General features: G+C 40.0%; 2 protein-coding genes across 2 annotated transcripts; one reads left to right on the forward strand and one right to left on the reverse strand.

Annotated features, from left to right (window-relative positions):
* Positions 1 to 1,333: 1,333 nt before the first annotated feature.
* On the forward strand, positions 1,334 to 10,235 carry LOC115727745 (uncharacterized protein At4g19900). Its single transcript, XM_030658011.2, has 5 exons — positions 1,334 to 2,749; positions 3,298 to 3,447; positions 7,205 to 7,339; positions 7,894 to 8,088; positions 9,863 to 10,235. Exons 1-5 carry the CDS (start codon positions 1,425 to 1,427, stop codon positions 10,047 to 10,049), a joined length of 1,992 nt encoding a protein of 663 aa, XP_030513871.2. The 5' UTR covers positions 1,334 to 1,424; the 3' UTR covers positions 10,050 to 10,235.
* A 908-nt stretch (positions 10,236 to 11,143) lies between these two features.
* LOC115727746 (protein EXORDIUM-like 7) lies at positions 11,144 to 12,590 on the reverse strand. The gene has a single exon (XM_030658012.2). It carries the CDS (start codon positions 12,514 to 12,516, stop codon positions 11,494 to 11,496), a length of 1,023 nt encoding a protein of 340 aa, XP_030513872.2. The 5' UTR covers positions 12,517 to 12,590; the 3' UTR covers positions 11,144 to 11,493.
* Positions 12,591 to 17,032: the final 4,442 nt, after the last annotated feature.

The following is a 17,032-nucleotide window of genomic DNA, read 5'->3' on the forward strand; positions in this document are numbered from 1 at the left end:
TAAACAAGTATTTAAGGTACATTGTTCATTTAGAGATGAAAAAAGATGTGTATTTTATCAAGAGTTGATGAAAAAAATTAAACCCACTAAAAATATATGAAATTACCAAGTAATTATATGTGATGTAGACCGTAAATTAGTAATGAAATGACGAAAATATCGCACTTAATCGCGATTTAGCTTTCTGGTGGTAAAACCATATTTAGCAAGTTGATGGGCTTTGTGCTTGGCTTTCTCGCTTTTAGAATGTTCATTTGCGGAGAAAGAGTATGTGTAAAGACGAGAGCAAAAAAGGAGGATGTGTTCTTGCAATGAAGAACATAATATATATATATATATATATATATATATATATAATATAAAACATAGCAAAAGAGATTTTTTAAATATTTTTAATAATAATATATTTTACGTTATGTCATTAAGTTTAATTGAGAGGGCATCACGTGATTCTGTGGTGGTTTGAAAAGTGTGACCATATTCATGTTCAGGCCATAAGTACTTGAGCTTTCTTTTTTTTTTTACCTATTGGCCAATTTTTCTAATTTATTCTTCAATTAGAGATTCTTTAAAGGAAAATATTAAAGAGTGCATATAAGATATTGGGAAAGTTCTAAATAAAAGCCTAAAGTGTACTCATTTTTATCAAATAAGAGTATGAAATTAATTTTATTTTAAATAAGAACATAAACCGCCTTCATTATTTCAAAAAAAGAACTAACCAAGTGCATTTTTCGTCATTTCAATTTTTCTTTCTTTTCCTAGCTTCTTGCTGATGGCTGGTGATGGCTGGTCATCACTTGAGATTGGCCACCGGAGAGGGCTAGGCAACGCCGCCCTCACTCGCCACATGCGAGACCTAGAGGGCTGCCCTTATCAACCTCACTTGAGTGAGCCGAGGGCGACCCTTGCGACCTTGCCTTACCTAGCGATGGTCGAGTCACCTCGAGCCGGGCAAGGATTGCCCTCGCCGATAGCCGGCTATCACCTAAGATTTGCTACATGCAAGAAGGAAGGATAAAAAAAAAGAAATAAAAAGGAAGAAAAAAAGAAAAAAAGGAAAAAAATTAAAGAAATGATAGAAAATATTCTTGATCAGACATTTTTTGAAACAATGAGGGCACCCTTTATCTATAATTTTTCTTAAGATATTTGGTAATCTCGTAATTTTTTTTCTCGAAACGTGTTAACGTTTAATTATCGAAGCATATTAGTACGCGCTATTTCTATTTTAGTGATTTTAATTAATTCTTTTTACGATTATCGTTTTTTTAGATCCGTTCTTTTTCAAAATTAAAGAAAATGAAGAAAAATCGAAGGACCCTCTTCACTTCCACATGGCCTACCTACGTGGTCGCTCCGGAGCTCGAAACCGAAGCTGACAACCGTCATTGAAACTTCTCAAGCCGTCGCCGGAAAACATAATGCTCCGAACTCTCCGCTCCCGGCGGCGTCCCCGCTGCGGCGCTCACGTCTGCGCTCTGATCTCCGCCGTCCTCCTCCTTCTCTCCGTCTCCCTCCTCTACACCCGCCTCTCCTCCACCACCGCCGCCGCGGACGCCGTCTCCAGTCGCATCCTGTCCGATTCCGCCGCGGAATCCGTCGACAGGCTCGAGCTCGGAGGGGACGACAAGATCGACGAGCTCGACATCATCGAAGAGGAGGCCGATAGGAGCGGGGCGTCGAATTCGCGGTGGGAAAGCGAGGACCAGGACGAGGACGACGAGCCGGAGGTCGACCGCTCGACGCCCGCTGGTAATAATTACTTCTATGACCACGTGACCGGGTCCATACGTCGAGCATTTAGCAAGCGCTCGATCGACGAGTGGGACTATGATGGCTCGATTTTGGGTCTAGGATCGATTCCTGATGATCGCAGTAAGACGGCATTTGGATCCGATGATATTCCAGTGGACGAGGGTTTGAGAAGGAAGGTGACTGAAGTGATGAGCGTGGAGGATGCTCTACTGTTGAAGGTGAATAAGAGGATTTCGCCGCTGAGAGAAGGGTGGGGCGATTGGTTTGATAAGAAAAGCGAGTTCTTGAGGAAGGATAGAATGTTCAGGTCCAGTCTAGATATTTTGAATCCGTTGAACAATCCAATGTTGCAGGACCCGGATGGGGTTGGCGTAACCGGTTATACAAGAGGAGATAGATTGGTGCAGAAATGGTGGTTGAATGAGTTCAGGAAAGTGCCGTTTCCTGTCAAGAAGCCATTAGGGATCTCAGAGGATGCTCATGGAGCGCAATTGCGTGAAAACAATAATGTGGCTAGTAGTAGGAAGACTGGTAGTGCAAAGAGTCAAGATAGTGAATTTGAAAGGAGAGGTGAGATTAGGAGGGCGGAGCGACGGACATTAGATAACAATGTGAGGAATGCGTCCAATAGTGTTGTGATAAATGATGGAAGTGAGGCTAATGGACGTGAAAATAGTCGGAGTGCAACAATTCAAGAGAATAGGAGGAGTTCTGAGATCGAAGGTCATGTATATGCAGATGGAAGGAGATGGGGTTACTACCCTGGCTTGCATCCTGGGCTAACATTCACAGAATTCATGAATGCATTTTTCAGAACAGGTACATGTCACTTAAGAGTTTTTATGGTGTGGAACTCGCCACCATGGATGTTTGGTGTTCGACATCAAAGGGCCCTGGAGAGTGTGCTCTTACAGCATCGAGATGCTTGTGTTGTTGTGTTCTCTGAGACTGTCGAGCTCGATTTCTTCAGAGATAGCTTTCTGAAGGATGGGTAATTGCTCATTTTCACATTGCTTTTCTTTTCTAGATGAACTTTTACTGTATAGATAAGCATAGTTATCTAATTATGTTTGAACAATGAGCATCAAGTCGCTTCTTACCTGGTTCAACCAGTTGTTGTTGCTCTTTTGGGAGTTCGCATCGCATTGGTTGTCTTATACTACTGATGATAATATGTGCTGAATAAACTCCAGTTTCTATGCATCTGTTGGATCTTTGGGTAATCTTGTCTAATCCTGTTCGGGCAGGTTTGTGTTAAATGGCTTTTGTCTTGATTTGAAGTTCCTTTCTTGGAATAATGTCTGGGTCTGTGCAGTTTATCCAGACACACCTTTTCTAGTTGACTTCTGTTCTGGCTTAGATATTAATCAGGTTAACTGAGTATAGGGAATTTCTTTAGTAGAGTTGTTCCTCTATTGGCTCTTTTTTCCCTTTGTCATTGTGGTTCTTGAATTGGTGCATAAGTAAGCTCACAACCTCACACAACTAATTTGTAATAACTGATGGTTGCCAACTGACTGCTCGCTTTTAATTTTGTAGATACAAAGTTGCTGTTGCCATGCCAAATCTTGAAGAATTGCTGAAAGATACACCCACCCTCATATTTGCTTCTGTTTGGTTTGAGTGGAGAAAGACGAAGTTTTATCCTACTCATTTCAGTGAGCTAATCCGGCTTGCTGCTCTTTACAAGTAGGTTTTCATCATTTAAATTGTTTTATTCCTCGTTGAAATTTTTGCAAGTCGTCTCCTTTTAATTACATAATGGTTAAGGACCCCCAGTGTATTCAGTAGTTCATGTGAATCCTTTTTGATGCTATGGTTTTGTTTGTATGATGTGCTGTTGCTGAAAAGTGAGAATGTGCTCTGGTTGTTAGAATGTGTCATATATGTGATATAGAGTGTGTCCAGCAATGCTGCATGGGTAAGCGAAAGCTATACAGACTATTGTAGGATTAACTTAGTTTATCCATAAGTGACAATTACTGGAGACACTCGTAGCAAAATATTACTGAAGTATGGGAAATATTCAATGGAGAAGTCAGAAAGAATCTGTAAAAACACCTGTAAGCAGTCAGCTCTAGGCTTGTTTTGTTTTGTTTTGTTTATGTTTTTAAATTCTTGGGAGTGCTCTATTGAAGTCCCTTTTGATTCTCATATAGTAGAACTAGCTTTGCAAAATTATTCCCAGAGATTATAAAAATTTGGTGAAAAATCAGGCTTCAAAGTAACTGTTGAACTTATTAAGATGGTTTTCCATGACGAATTTAGACCTAGGGATGTCCCAGAGAGAAGGTGTGACAAAGGGATGGAAATACTAGCTAGAAGGGCAGGGGAAGATATAGAAAGACGTGGAAGAAGTCAATAAGGAAAGATATGAATATCCAAAGCTTTGCAGAGAATATAAATGAATGATCAAGCACAATAGAATGGGGTTTATACACTTGACATTGCTTAGTGGAATAAAGCTTGGTTTGCTGATGTTGTTATATAAAGGTGGAAATCTGGTAGTTGGATTTCGAGGGGACTATTCTGGACTGAGAGATACCCCCCCCCCCTCTCTCTCTATGCACGTGTGCGTGTGCGTGTCCGCTTTATGTTGGTTTGGGGGGAGAGATCTGCTGCATAAATAGTGAGCATCAGAAAGTTATTTTCCAACACGTCCTCTATGATATGATTTTGGATGAGAATGATATGAAGTTACAACTGGCCATTGGGTAACACTGCCATGGTTTGCATAGTGGTCTTAGTTTGGACTGATATCTAAGGTGGATTGATAACCTATAGAAGAGTTATATGAGAATTTGGAGTAAATAATTTACTTAGCTTGACATTATCTGGCTAGACATGTGCCTTCAACTTCAGTCTATGCATTTTGTTTCACTATGTGGTCTCTTTAGTTCCTTTTTGGTGCAGGCTGCAAATTCAACTGATCTGCTAAAACATCATATTCCTTCCTGGCGTTTACCTCTTTTAAATTCTTAACTCTTGCTATTGATATAGCAATGATTTCTTCCCCATGGGGTCTCTTTAGTTCTTTTTTAGTGTAGGCACCAAATTCAACCGATCTGCTAAAACAGGATAATCCTTCCTGGCGATTACCTCTCAACTTCATAACTTTTGCTAGTGATGTTGCAAATTTTCATTCCTATATAACACCAGGCTAATATTTTCTGCTTTTGGTACTGGAGGTTCAAAAGCAGTCGATGAGATTTAGGATTGATAACATGAAAGGAATAATTCTACCATTGATGGGTAAGGGTGGTACCCAGGGCTGGGATTGGCGCTGATGATATTGTGCTTATTGCTGGGATTGGCACTAAATTAGAATTATGGAGAAGCACGTTGGAGTCTAAAGGATTTACGTTAAGTCGAAGTAAAGCTGAATACATGAAGTGTGAGTTCGACACCGCAAGAGGAGGAGATAAAGAATCCATGAATATGCTCGGACGGGAGGCATCCAAGAAACATGCTTTTAGATATTTGGGATCAATATTGCAAAAAGGGGGAGAGATTGATGAGGATGTAAGCCATAGAATCAGAGCAGGTTGGATGAAATGGCGGTGCATAAGGGTTTTTGTGTGATCGTAAAATCCCTCTTAGGTTAAAAGGAAAATTTTATAGAACAGAAGTAAGGCCTACAATGCTATACGGAGCTAAATGTTGGCCAGCATAGAGGCAACATGAGCATAAAATGGGAGTAGCGGAAATGAGGATGTTAAGGTGGATGTGTGGTCATATATGGATGGATAAGATAAGAAATGAAGATATTCGACGAAAAGTTGGAGTAGTATTGGTGGTAGAAAAGATGAGAGAGCATAGATTGAGATGATTTGGGTATATTTTTCGAAGATCCCTAGATACTCTTGTAAGAGCAGAAGTTTGCTACCGAGAGCATGACATGAAGAAAGGAAGAGGTCGGCTGAAACTTGCTTGGAGGAAAGGAGTAAAACAAGATTTAATGAAATGGGAAATAGATTGGTGCACGGTTTGTCTTAGGACGGAGTGAAGGAAAGCTATTAGCATTGTGGAGGAGCAGAATTCCTATGTTCTAGACTATCCTTTTTAGTCCTTTTTCCCTATACATATTTATATATTTATTTTATTTTTATGTAATTATTTCTTTTCCCTCAATCGGTCTTGCTTTTATTTTATTTATTTTTGGGTTCATCGACCGACGACTCCAACTAGTTTGGGATAAAGGTGATGTTGATGTTGATGGGTAAGGGTGGTCTCTCTGTGGTATAAATATTTTCCTCAAGGAATTGAATACAACTGTGATATTGGGAAATGTGCCCTTAAAAATCACTGTAATAGTTGGCTCTAGGCTACCCTATTAATGTGGTGAGACATCTGCATTAGCAAACTTAGCATCTGTATGGGCATGCATATCAGCTAGGCATGAATTACGATTCTTATTTGCAGATCTTACTTACTCCTTCACGTTGGTAAGTAGGCTGAAACCCATAGAGTAGTTAAGAATGTTTGTATTCAAGTCTTCATTTATGGAAATGTAGTTCCTTTTTGGATAGTTAAGTTATTATGTGTCACGCGCAAAGAAGTTCAACTTCCTTAGCAGGAGTGAAGCTTCACATTTAAGGCAGTCATCAAGTATTTCTTGTTCTTAGAATTGCTTCAGATTTGTTAGCCTAGGTAGAAGTCTTTATATATTCAAGGACTTACCTCTAAGGCAAAGTTTTAGTATCGTCTTCTCCAAAAGTGCTATGTTTGTCCTTGTTGGCTTGCCAAGAATTGAAGGGGTTCTAGTTATCCTATCAATCAGCTTCAAATAACTTGTTTTTGTGTGGTTTGCTTGCTTATGACCATGACAAACATCTTAGATTGGTACCATTCTTTCCCTTGTTGTATTTGGCTCAGCAAGAACAGCTGTCCTTCTTTAGTGTTTACAATATTCTGATTGATGCAATGGGTTATTCATATCCTTGGTGGACTTTCACATATTATTTAGAAGAAGGAAAGGCTGTTATGAGTAATACCTCTTTCAACTTTTTGGATAATGGGAGACGCAGAGGCCCATTACGGGAAAGAAAGCAGTATAAGCATAGTTTCTTGTAGGTGCTTAGCACCTTGCCATGCTGATTGTATTGGTAGTTTAGTGAAGATACATGATTGCTGTTGAAATTTTAGCAGTCTTTTCCTTATAAATGTTTCTCTCTGGCAATACCAACCTAAAAAAGAGAGAATGGATTATGCCATCTAGCAGTTAATGAAATTTAATTTAGTTATCCATATAATTCACATCTCTTTTATGGTTATAAAGTTAATGCATAGGTCTGCTGTGTCTTTACTATCTCTTGGTTGATTCCCAATGCTCAGTTTTTTGTTTTACTCAGATACAGGATAGTTATGGTCTGTCTTATCTGTAAATTGCCATTGATAATTAATTTCGACATACATACTTACATATCTTTTGTTCTTTTCTCTGCAGATATGGTGGAATATATATCGATTTTGATGTCATTGTGTTGAAATCACTCTCTTCTCTCAACAACACTGTTGGTTTGGAGAGTCGGCTTGATCGGCATTCTTTCAATGGTGCTGTAATGGCATTCAGGAGGCATAGGTACTTCTTGTTTCTAGCCATGGAGGAATTATGCATGTGCTGTCAACTCTAAGTGTAACTTGTCATTTTGTAGATTCTGCTTGTGTCTCTTTTACTCACCACTGATAGATGCTTTCACCAAATGACTTTTGTAACTGAGGTTTATAAATATGCCACTGATATATGATATATCTATGCAAATTGAGAGCTAATTTTTTTCTCTTCTTTCATCGTGTCTTTTATATTGTTTAAATATTCTACTTTCCATATCATTACTATTTACAACTATTATAAGTTCTTTTTCACATGAGTAAGAACAACGCCTCCCCACCTCCACAAAAGAATATTTATTTTATTAGTGTACAGGATTGGCTTTATCATGTTGCTTGAAACTTGAAAAGGATGATTACTTTGGATATTTTTCTGGACCCTTAAATAAGATGAAAGGAGAGCTGCAGCGTGTATCTGTTTATTTTGTGTTAGTATACCATTTTGCTGATGGCATCCATTGATTCGTTATTATTACTTTCTTTTTTACTCTATGCTGAGTCATTAATTGTAATCTACACTTGCAGCCCCTTCATAATGGAGTGTTTGAGGGAGTTCTACTTGGTGTATGATGATACCCAGTTTAGATGGAACGGGGCTGATCTTTTGACAAGAGTGGCAGAGAACTTTTCAAGAAGTGGGAGGAGAGAAGTTGAGCTGCTGGAGTTGAAAGTGCAACCATTCTTCATCTTCTTTCCTATTAGTAGCCAAGAAATTACGAGGTATCTCTTTCCTTTGTTGTAAGAATTTTTTGTTGGGAGGATATATTTATGCAGAAGCATGTGGCACCGGGAGCCATGTGGGTCCTACTTGACCCAATTGCATGTGTGTGGTCCACATATTTTTGGGTGCAAGAAAGTGGTGGCCTCATGTCAGACCACATCAGACCACGTCTTGACGCATAAGGTCACTTGGATGTATCATTCAGAGTTGTGAACATCTTACTATACAAACTATTTGAGGCTATGAGAAAACATCCCAAGCTGATTGCCATAAAATGAAGCAAGAATGCATTAAGGATAAGATACATCACAGCTATAGTTAAGTGATGGGGCATCGGGTGTGGTAATTACTGAAAGCCTGACCTTCATCTCCTTCTAATCAAGCTTTCTTATCTGCTAAAATACATAAGTTTTGTCTTGCCATGTGGAGGCGTTCTTGTTGAAGTTGGATGGTACTGCTGACTATTTTAGGGCTAGTTCATTGAAAATTGGAAAAATAATAAATCTAATAAATTTGAATTACTGAAAGTGTCAACGCAGATGGGTCCAGTTATTATGTCACTGATCGGAAGGACGCTGAGATAACAATTGCTTCTGAGAAACAACCTGCTCTTTTATCTTCTGCATCACTCCTGGGAGACGGTAAAAGCAATACTTTTTGCCTGTGACAAGGATCATAATCCTTATGGGTGTGAGGTCATCGTTTCCTCCTTGACAGTAAGATGGTTTCCAGCATAAGCTTCAAATTGAAATAGGTCGGCCCAATAGAAGCAAAATGCTTGATCTTTCATTAGACTATGGATCCTGAACCAGAAACATTCCACAAAAGACTGTAGAGGAAGTGACGACTAGATATTGCTCATGTCGGGAGATGAGAGTTCATTTTTTTAAATTAAAACAGTTAGCTAATAACTTTGGGGTTCTGTTCAGAGAAACCCCTTGTGCATATAAAATCTTGTCAAAACTTCAATTAAAAGGCTGAGCACCATCACAACTTGATTGGTGTGGCTAAACGAAGCATTAGGCTTTTATAGGCAAGAGTGTTGTGGGAAGATTCTGAAGTGATGGGATGACTATATAGGTTTCGGTTGTGTTGACATCATTGAGAGAAGGTGTGAATATAATGTCTACCCTTCATGCATGATGAAGTTGGTTTTTTCTGGGCTTAATAATAAATTGGGCTTCATGGAGTACGATGAAAGCTGTTGCATCTAAGTGGATGGACTTCAGGACATTTGCTTCTAATGGTCTTCTTTCAGCCTTTGTTTCATGGATAAAATACATGCACTTTCATGAAAATTTGGAGCAAGAGATTCTAAAATTGTTAATCCTGGCAATCGGTGATGTCAATTTTCAGCAGCTTGAACCAGGAATAGTGATTGTGATAGCACCTTGAGTATGCCTCTGCCATACTGATTGTATGAGAGAGGCATGTGATCTTACAAACTTGAACCAGCAAAAAAATGATGTTGATTGCACCTCTTGGTAAATACGCTATGTAACTTCACGTCTCTTAATCAGTTATGACAAGAACACAGGTATATAGTTGCTCATATATGTCATTTCTGTGTGCTTCTTGTTGAAACTTGCACATTAGATCTGGTATGAACAAATCTTTTCTTGACTACTGATGCCATTTGAGTTGTTTCATAAGATATATATATATATATATGTATATATATATTTTTTGTTTTTCATTTAGACCATATATAGCTCAAATTTTCTCGTCAAAAGCTTGTCTGCCCTTAAATTGACATTTGTGAGCTGCAAACAGATACTTGGTTGCTCCTTCAATGGAGATTGAACGTGCACAACAAGATTCTCTTTTCAGAAAAATTCTGGATGAATCCTCGGCGTTTCATTTTTGGAACAGCATTACTTCTACTCTAGTTCCTGAGCCAGGAAGTCTTGTATCCAGGCTAATTGACCACAGATGTATCCATTGCTCTGACATATTGTGAAATTCACCCAATTTTTCCTCAAGTTGATTGAAGACTTCAACTGGCACCCTAATTGGCTAGAAGCATGCACTGGTCAAATGCTGTGGAGATTCAGTTTTTTTGCTCAGATTTGTGGCCCTGTTTTTGGTTAAGATTAGGGGCCCTATGTATTTCTTGTATTAATGATTAGGAAAATTCCATGAAGAAGGGGGGAGGGGGAGGGGAGGAGGGGTGGGGTGTGTTACCAGCTATAGGAACGGCTTCAGAAGGAAGCCAACCATAAATGGAGTTATGTTAGGGCGGCATATATGTTGTTGTACAGTTATTCTTTTCTTTATTATCCGTGTAAGAGTTTTTCCTTTTCTTCCGTGTAAGAGTTTTTCCTTTTCTTTTCCTCATCAATGCCTGTACAAATGACTTAATGGGAGATGGAAACTGTGGTTCGCCCCTTTTTATAATAGAAAAATGTTCTTCCCTTGGATTGATATTTACTGTTGGTATTTACAGTGATCATGTAGGATTGTGTATGTTATCTTAGCTGCTATATCAGTAATCATGTCATCTAGGCATCTGCAATTATCCTGTATCGTCCAGAAATGGACAACGAGCAAGCATGTGTGGTTATGCTTTTGTTTACGGCAAGTGCATGTGCTTGTCCCCGCCTGTGACATTTTGTATGTTCAGTGGGACGTCTTTGTTTCTGTTGCTCGGTACACAACTTATATCAGAAGCACAAGGAGACCTAGATATTAAGCAGTCAGTTTGGACTTCGTCCTTGTTCTTGTTGGAGATTTAAGTCCAATTTCATTTTCTAACGTAGTAAGCTTCATAATTGTTGTCATTTAGCTTTGTTGGAACTTAAGTCCAATTTCATTTTTGACATAGTGCTGCATAATTGTTGCATTTTAGTTTGACGGCAAGTTGAGGACTAGGCATCTGTAGAGTATGCATTCTTGTGCTCAGGTTCGTTTCTCCTATGATTTTACAGTTTACAAGTAAGTATGAGGGGCGGTGTGCTTATGACAACAACTAAGAACATTAGCTTCTAGGTGGTACTCCTGGATTGCCTTGTAATTTGGGTGATACTGGAAACCTCGTCACTGGCATAGTAAAACTCAGCCAATAGTCGTATTTACTTCAAGCAATAAGAAGCTAATGGAGTTACAAGAAGCAGTAGCAAATATATTATTACAATGGAAGCAATATATAGGGAACTGCACTAGTGAGTTTATTTGTTGTAGGAGGATGATGCTCTCTCAAAGCACTGTTGCTCCGGATCCTCACCGTCGAAAGAAGCAAAGACAAGGAATTTCATTGAGCTGCAGTCACAAGGTGTGCCGACACAGCCTCGTTCGGTTCCAGCGCCATGGTCTCCACAAGCCATGCTGGTCTCCGAGCATCGACAGTGAGAAGTGGGCACTCATTCATGAAGTCATCATGTACCCATCTCCACAAGTCAACCTCCTCAGTCCAGAGCATTGGGACCATAGCACCTCCTCCTCACAGGGCTCCAGACCCACTGCACCAGGTACTTCCTCCCGTTCACTCCATTCAAGTTGTACCCGCTCCCCCATGAATCCTTGTTCACCGCCCCCACGTACCCTCCACCCCCACCACTCCCATACACCCCCACGCATAGGTCGGCGATCTCGGTCGGTGCTGTGGGGTCATCCCCTGCGTACCATGCGTTCACGAGCGGGTTGCTGCAGACTTCGGCGAGTTCGTGGGCAATCACACTGATCATCCCGTCTGCCCCCACATCCCCATTTGGCGGCTTCATTATGTCGTGGCCCCCATTCATGCTTGGCGGCGGCCTGCCCGAGTTCTTAGGCCAGGCAAACGGGTAAGCACAGATCCCGGGGCACTGGGTCCCGCTGTGGCCAACCCATGCATAAGGAATGGTGACGCCGACGATCGTGGGGAACGTGAAATAGTGGAACCCACACACGGCGCGGCAGAAATCCTGGACTTGGACATCAGTGGAGGTGAGGACTAAGTAGAGGCCATTGTGAGGATTGAGTGGCAGAGTGTGCGGATCTGAAGTGGTGACAGAGTTTTTGATGATGGACTGGATGTCCAGGCGGCTGAGGTAACCTCCGTGGGAGTATTTGAAGTCGTAGAACTCCCCGGAAAGGACGAAGTTGCCAGTGATGTTGGACCCGGTCTGGTCGGTGTAGAGCCGGACGGTGCGCCACCAGTCGGCGACTGAAGGATAAGAGGCGGAGGATGATGGAGAGGAGAGAGAATAGATGAAATCTCTTATGGTGGCTTGCTGGTTTTGGTTCCAATGGCCATACCATATGATGTAAAGGTTGATGGGAGATGCAAGAACAGGACCCATGTGGTACTGAAGGTCGACAAGATCCGATGAGCCCTCAAAGTTCTTGGCCTCACTGAACTCTCTGCTCTGGTCCAATGGTGACACCATAGAAGAAAACCTCAAGAGACAGACACAGAGCAAGAGCAGCTCAATCCAGCGGTTCTTCATTTTTCTGGCTTTCTTTCTACTGTTGAAGTTTGTCTTGTGGGTGGCGATGGTTGGGGAGGCCAAGTGATTATAAAGAGAAGACTTGGGGTAGCTAGCTTCTTAAGTAATGGGAAGGTGAGATTCTTCTTCTGCAATATTTATATAATTCCGATTTTCTATGGTTGCTACTTTATAATATGTTTGTTGTCCCCACATCTCGTGTTTAATGTTCTTGTTCCTCTTCTCAATATGCTATGGGGATTCTTCAATTTGATTTGTTTTTCCTTATGCCTATACACTACTTTGCTCAAACACTTGGGTTATTATAAGAATTTTGGTACTATTATATGCGCTGAAACCGTTACCGCAAATGGTTCTTGTTCAGCGAATGAGGAACGGGGTCCGGTTAATAGAGTTTAGTATTTCAATTTGAGAAATGTTCGATGCACTAGATATTTTCTGACTAGCATGCATATCTATGGTCCTTTCATCATTAACAGAGAGTTGAACAAAGTAAGACGAATCATAAAAAAGAGGTAGTTGAAAAGGAAAGGGGAGAGAAAGCATGGCATGCGTCAATCATGCACGCAAAGTGAAAGGGCTTCATCTAACTTTCGATCAATCCGGAAAGAATTTGCTATTTTCATTCCAGACTCAAAAAAGCGAAGTTGCAGCACCCATCCCCGTTGAGTAGGAAATAGAATGTCGAATAGTGATATCTCGATCACCGTCGCTCGACCCTTCGCTATTATGTCGTTCATTTTGAGGGCTTGATCCGTGTGAACCGTATCACGTCGTTGGCAAGGACATGAGTGCAGTAAACTAGCCAATGTGTGCTAGCCTGACAAAAGGTTCTCGGTTCGATTCGGATGCCTAGGACTAAACTTTTGAACATACGATGAAACCCCTTTTCGAATCCGTCTGGGACAGAAATGCTCCATGGTAGGAGCCGGCTTTCGAACCTGCGTGGCCACCTCTACTTCTAATGCTCCATGGTTTCGAGCTATATGCATTGGCCTTGACGATGCCGTCGGTTCTATACTACGTGATCTTTCATGAATGCTTCGAGTCTACACCGGACGTCGGAAAGCCTCTTTTCGAGAACCGACCCCTATGGACAGTGGTCGGTTGTTGCAATGGAAGTAAAGTTTTCCCCTACTTTTTGTAACCTTGACCAGCAAGATCATGATCAAACTGGGGATCCTACATTAATAACACGAGACCCCACGGTTTAACTTAATCAATTGCTAATCCCACCTCAGTGCTTGGACGAATGGTCCTGGAGAGACAATCAATTGTATAGCTCAAAAAGAAAAGATAAAGAGTCAACAAATTTGAGTATTAATAAGCAATTATGGATGTGGCCCGTGAGTAAAACCAGGCCATGTGATGTTGCCTTTTCAAAGTTTTCTCACTTTTGGAGTTAACATCATTTGACCCTTTATACGACATTGGACCGCACTACAGTTCTTTATGTCCAAAAGTCATTGTTCATGTGACAAGTCAATGGATTCTTTTGAATGACACTGTCAGAAGACGAGCCAAGAGCGGAGATATGGAAGGATTTTGTTGATCAACACAAGATTTTCAACTGATAAACTAGAATTGTCCAAGAAAATCTTACCCACAATTGACAGATCCGCATGTGATTGATACTTAGGAAAGAGAGATTTACCAAAATAATTCTAGATCTATTGTAATTGTGTCAATTTAGTCCTAAATATTTCTTTTGCTAATTTACTTCTAAATCTTTTGTATTTGTATCAATTCAGTTATTCCGGACAACTTTGGTTGATTAGCGATGACGTAGCGCTACTGGCACGGACATGAACATTTTAATAATTTATGAATTCTTTTATAATTTTTTTCTAACCTAGGGCTAGCGATCCTTGCTGGCCACAAGTGACGGCTAGGACGCCCTTGCCAAATCTAGCTAGGCAAGGGCATCGCGTCCCTTGCCCAGACCCGGCAAGGGCCACGGCATCCTCGCCTAATCTAGGCGAGCGAGGGCGCTGCGGGCCTTGCCTAGTGCTAACAAAAAAAGGTGTTTTGGCCCTCGCCGATCCTAAGCTAGAAAAAAAAAAAGAAAAAAGGAAAGAAAAAAAAAAGGTATAAACAATTCAAAATATTATTAAAAATTGTCACATTAGCACAAGTCAGAAGGAATGAATTGACATAAATACAAAATATTTAGGAATGAATTAGCATATATGCAAAATATTTATGATTGAATTGATAAAAAAATTTTAGAATGGAATTAACACAATGCAATAGATTTGAAGACTTTTCTTAAAATTCTTTCCTTAGGAGATGAACCATCACTTCATAAATTGATTAGATTTAGGCATGTGCTAAACCGTCAGCATACGTGTTAGATTTTGTTTCCATTGTAATTAAAATAGAAGTACACATTATATGTGCGGGAGATGATGTGTACACGTGCCTACCAATTATATAGGTCAGTGGTCCCTTGATATCCCCAATCCCATTCAAGTAGTCATTTATCGGACACCTCCCAAGATAAGGAAATGCCATCTAAACCGTTTTTATGGTTGATTGGATAGAGTCTATCATCGTTTGACCATTGTATTTATTTTTCTTTGTTAATTGTAGAAGAGTTGGTAGATGTCAAAAAATGTTGTTAAGGAAAAGTTATTGATCACTTGATTTTCTGATAATTATTGATTACTTATCGAGACTTTTATGAAATTATGAACCTTTTTTATGGTTGTAAATTACCGACTTTTCTTTTTTCTTTTACCAATATTCATCTATTCTTTCTTACAAGTACTTTGAATTTACGAGTTTCCAACTCTTATAGCTAGCAACTAGTATTGGGTTATCAACTCTCATTTAAGTTGCTCACCAAGTTATTTTTTTCATTAATTTACCAACTCTTATAGTTAGTTACCACTTTTATTTATTTTACTTATTGACCCCTTGTTATGATTAACTTCGACTAGTTTTGTGTTACTAAGTCTTATGAAAGTCGATCATTAAACTTTATTTGCTTTTTGATTAGTACCTTCGCTCGTCTCAGACAAAATCAAAACTTCAATCAACTATTTCTTGCCTTTCTTCTGAACTTCACCTACCATTACATGGAATCATCAACCTTGGGGTGACTTTTCAACTATTTTCCAGAATTAGTAACCCAACGAAAAATTTGGTGTAACTCAAAGGAAAGTAGATATTCTAGAACTATTCCATATCTTGATTCGAGAAAAGTTTATAAATCCCTTAAACTAAAGTTAGTAATTTCATACGGGAGTTGATAAATTTAAGGCGTAATCACATAATAACTACTCATTAGAACAGATTCAATAATTTGATCAAACCAATTAGTTGATGGACTCTGAATTATGCGATGCCTCTTTAGGTGATACTCTCTAAGTATTGGGTCATCTTGGCATCGGTCATATATATACATATAGAGACATGATAAAATTCAGGGGACATTATCCAATCAGCCCTAAAATTGTAAGAATGCCAATTTGGTCATACAATTTTCAACTTTAGCAATTTAGTCCTTTAGGCAAACTTCTAATGTGCTTCTTTTAACCAATTATTGCCGGAAATTGCTAACATAGCGGTGTGTCACATGAGGTGGTCGACGATGCACGTAGGACGATCGGTGATGATTGGGCTGTCACGTCGGTAATTTCTATCAAAAAATTGACCGAAAGCATTACATTGACATTTCGGGCAAAAGTTTAGGAGTAAATTGAACAAATTTTAAAAAAAATTGATGACTAAAGTGACAACTGTACAACAAGTTTAGGGTTCACGAGTAATTTCCTCTTAAAAACCAATTCTTTCGTCTACTTCTATTTACATATTTTAATTTCCCCCACGTAGTATACAAGGCCATGTGTTGGCAAAGTAAGTGGTCAGCACTTGAGGCAGAGCTTCAGAACAATATCCCACCATTGACTTGATGAACAGTGGCAGGTGTGTCTGCTCCACAACCAAAGAAATCCCCCGGAAGTTACTGCTAAACAGCCGCATCCGACGCAGAACATGCACGGACCTGACCACCGCTTACATTAATAGGGATTGAGCGTCATCCATGGGAAATCGAACACGTTGAGTTTACATGGGGAAAAAGAAAAGATGATGCTTGCGTTGCTGTCTGGCTGGATAGCCCCCATCACAGTGGATCGACATTCAACGTACATTTGGCGTCTGTTCCTGGTGCGGAGGACTTATTCTTGTTCTTTGGGGAGTGTGGCTATCGTTGCTAAGAACATGCATGTGGTAGGTCCATCCTATTCAACCTTTCAATCTTTAGATACCGAACTTGAGTTATTAATCTGCTTAAAAAATGTGAAAGGAGAGAGAGAGATATGAACATTTGTTCTACATGATAATGGTATTGATATTTCCTGCCATCTGTGAGGGTTGCTAGGAAGACGGAGAGTCCGGATGACGGAAACATGATTGCAAAACATCTTATGAGAGAGAGAGAGAGAGAGAGAGAGAGAGAGAGAGAGGTGGCTGTGGCAATTGGGAGTCATTTGTAGCCTTTGGTTGGCAT

Source organism: Rhodamnia argentea, chromosome 3, assembly GCF_020921035.1.
Source record: "Rhodamnia argentea isolate NSW1041297 chromosome 3, ASM2092103v1, whole genome shotgun sequence".
NCBI lineage: Eukaryota > Viridiplantae > Streptophyta > Magnoliopsida > Myrtales > Myrtaceae > Rhodamnia > Rhodamnia argentea.

Excerpts from the sequence above, each read along its gene's own strand:
- LOC115727745 (XM_030658011.2), top strand. The coding sequence starts at position 1,425 with ATGCTCCGAACTCTCCGCTCCCGGCGGCGTCCCCGCTGCGGCGCTCAC. Across the intron at positions 2,750-3,297 it reads GATAGCTTTCTGAAGGATGG|ATACAAAGTTGCTGTTGCCA; the intron begins GTAATTGCTCAT and ends TTAATTTTGTAG. Across the intron at positions 8,089-9,862 it reads AGTAGCCAAGAAATTACGAG|ATACTTGGTTGCTCCTTCAA; the intron begins GTATCTCTTTCC and ends AGCTGCAAACAG.
- LOC115727746 (XM_030658012.2), bottom strand. The coding sequence starts at position 12,516 with ATGAAGAACCGCTGGATTGAGCTGCTCTTGCTCTGTGTCTGTCTCTTG.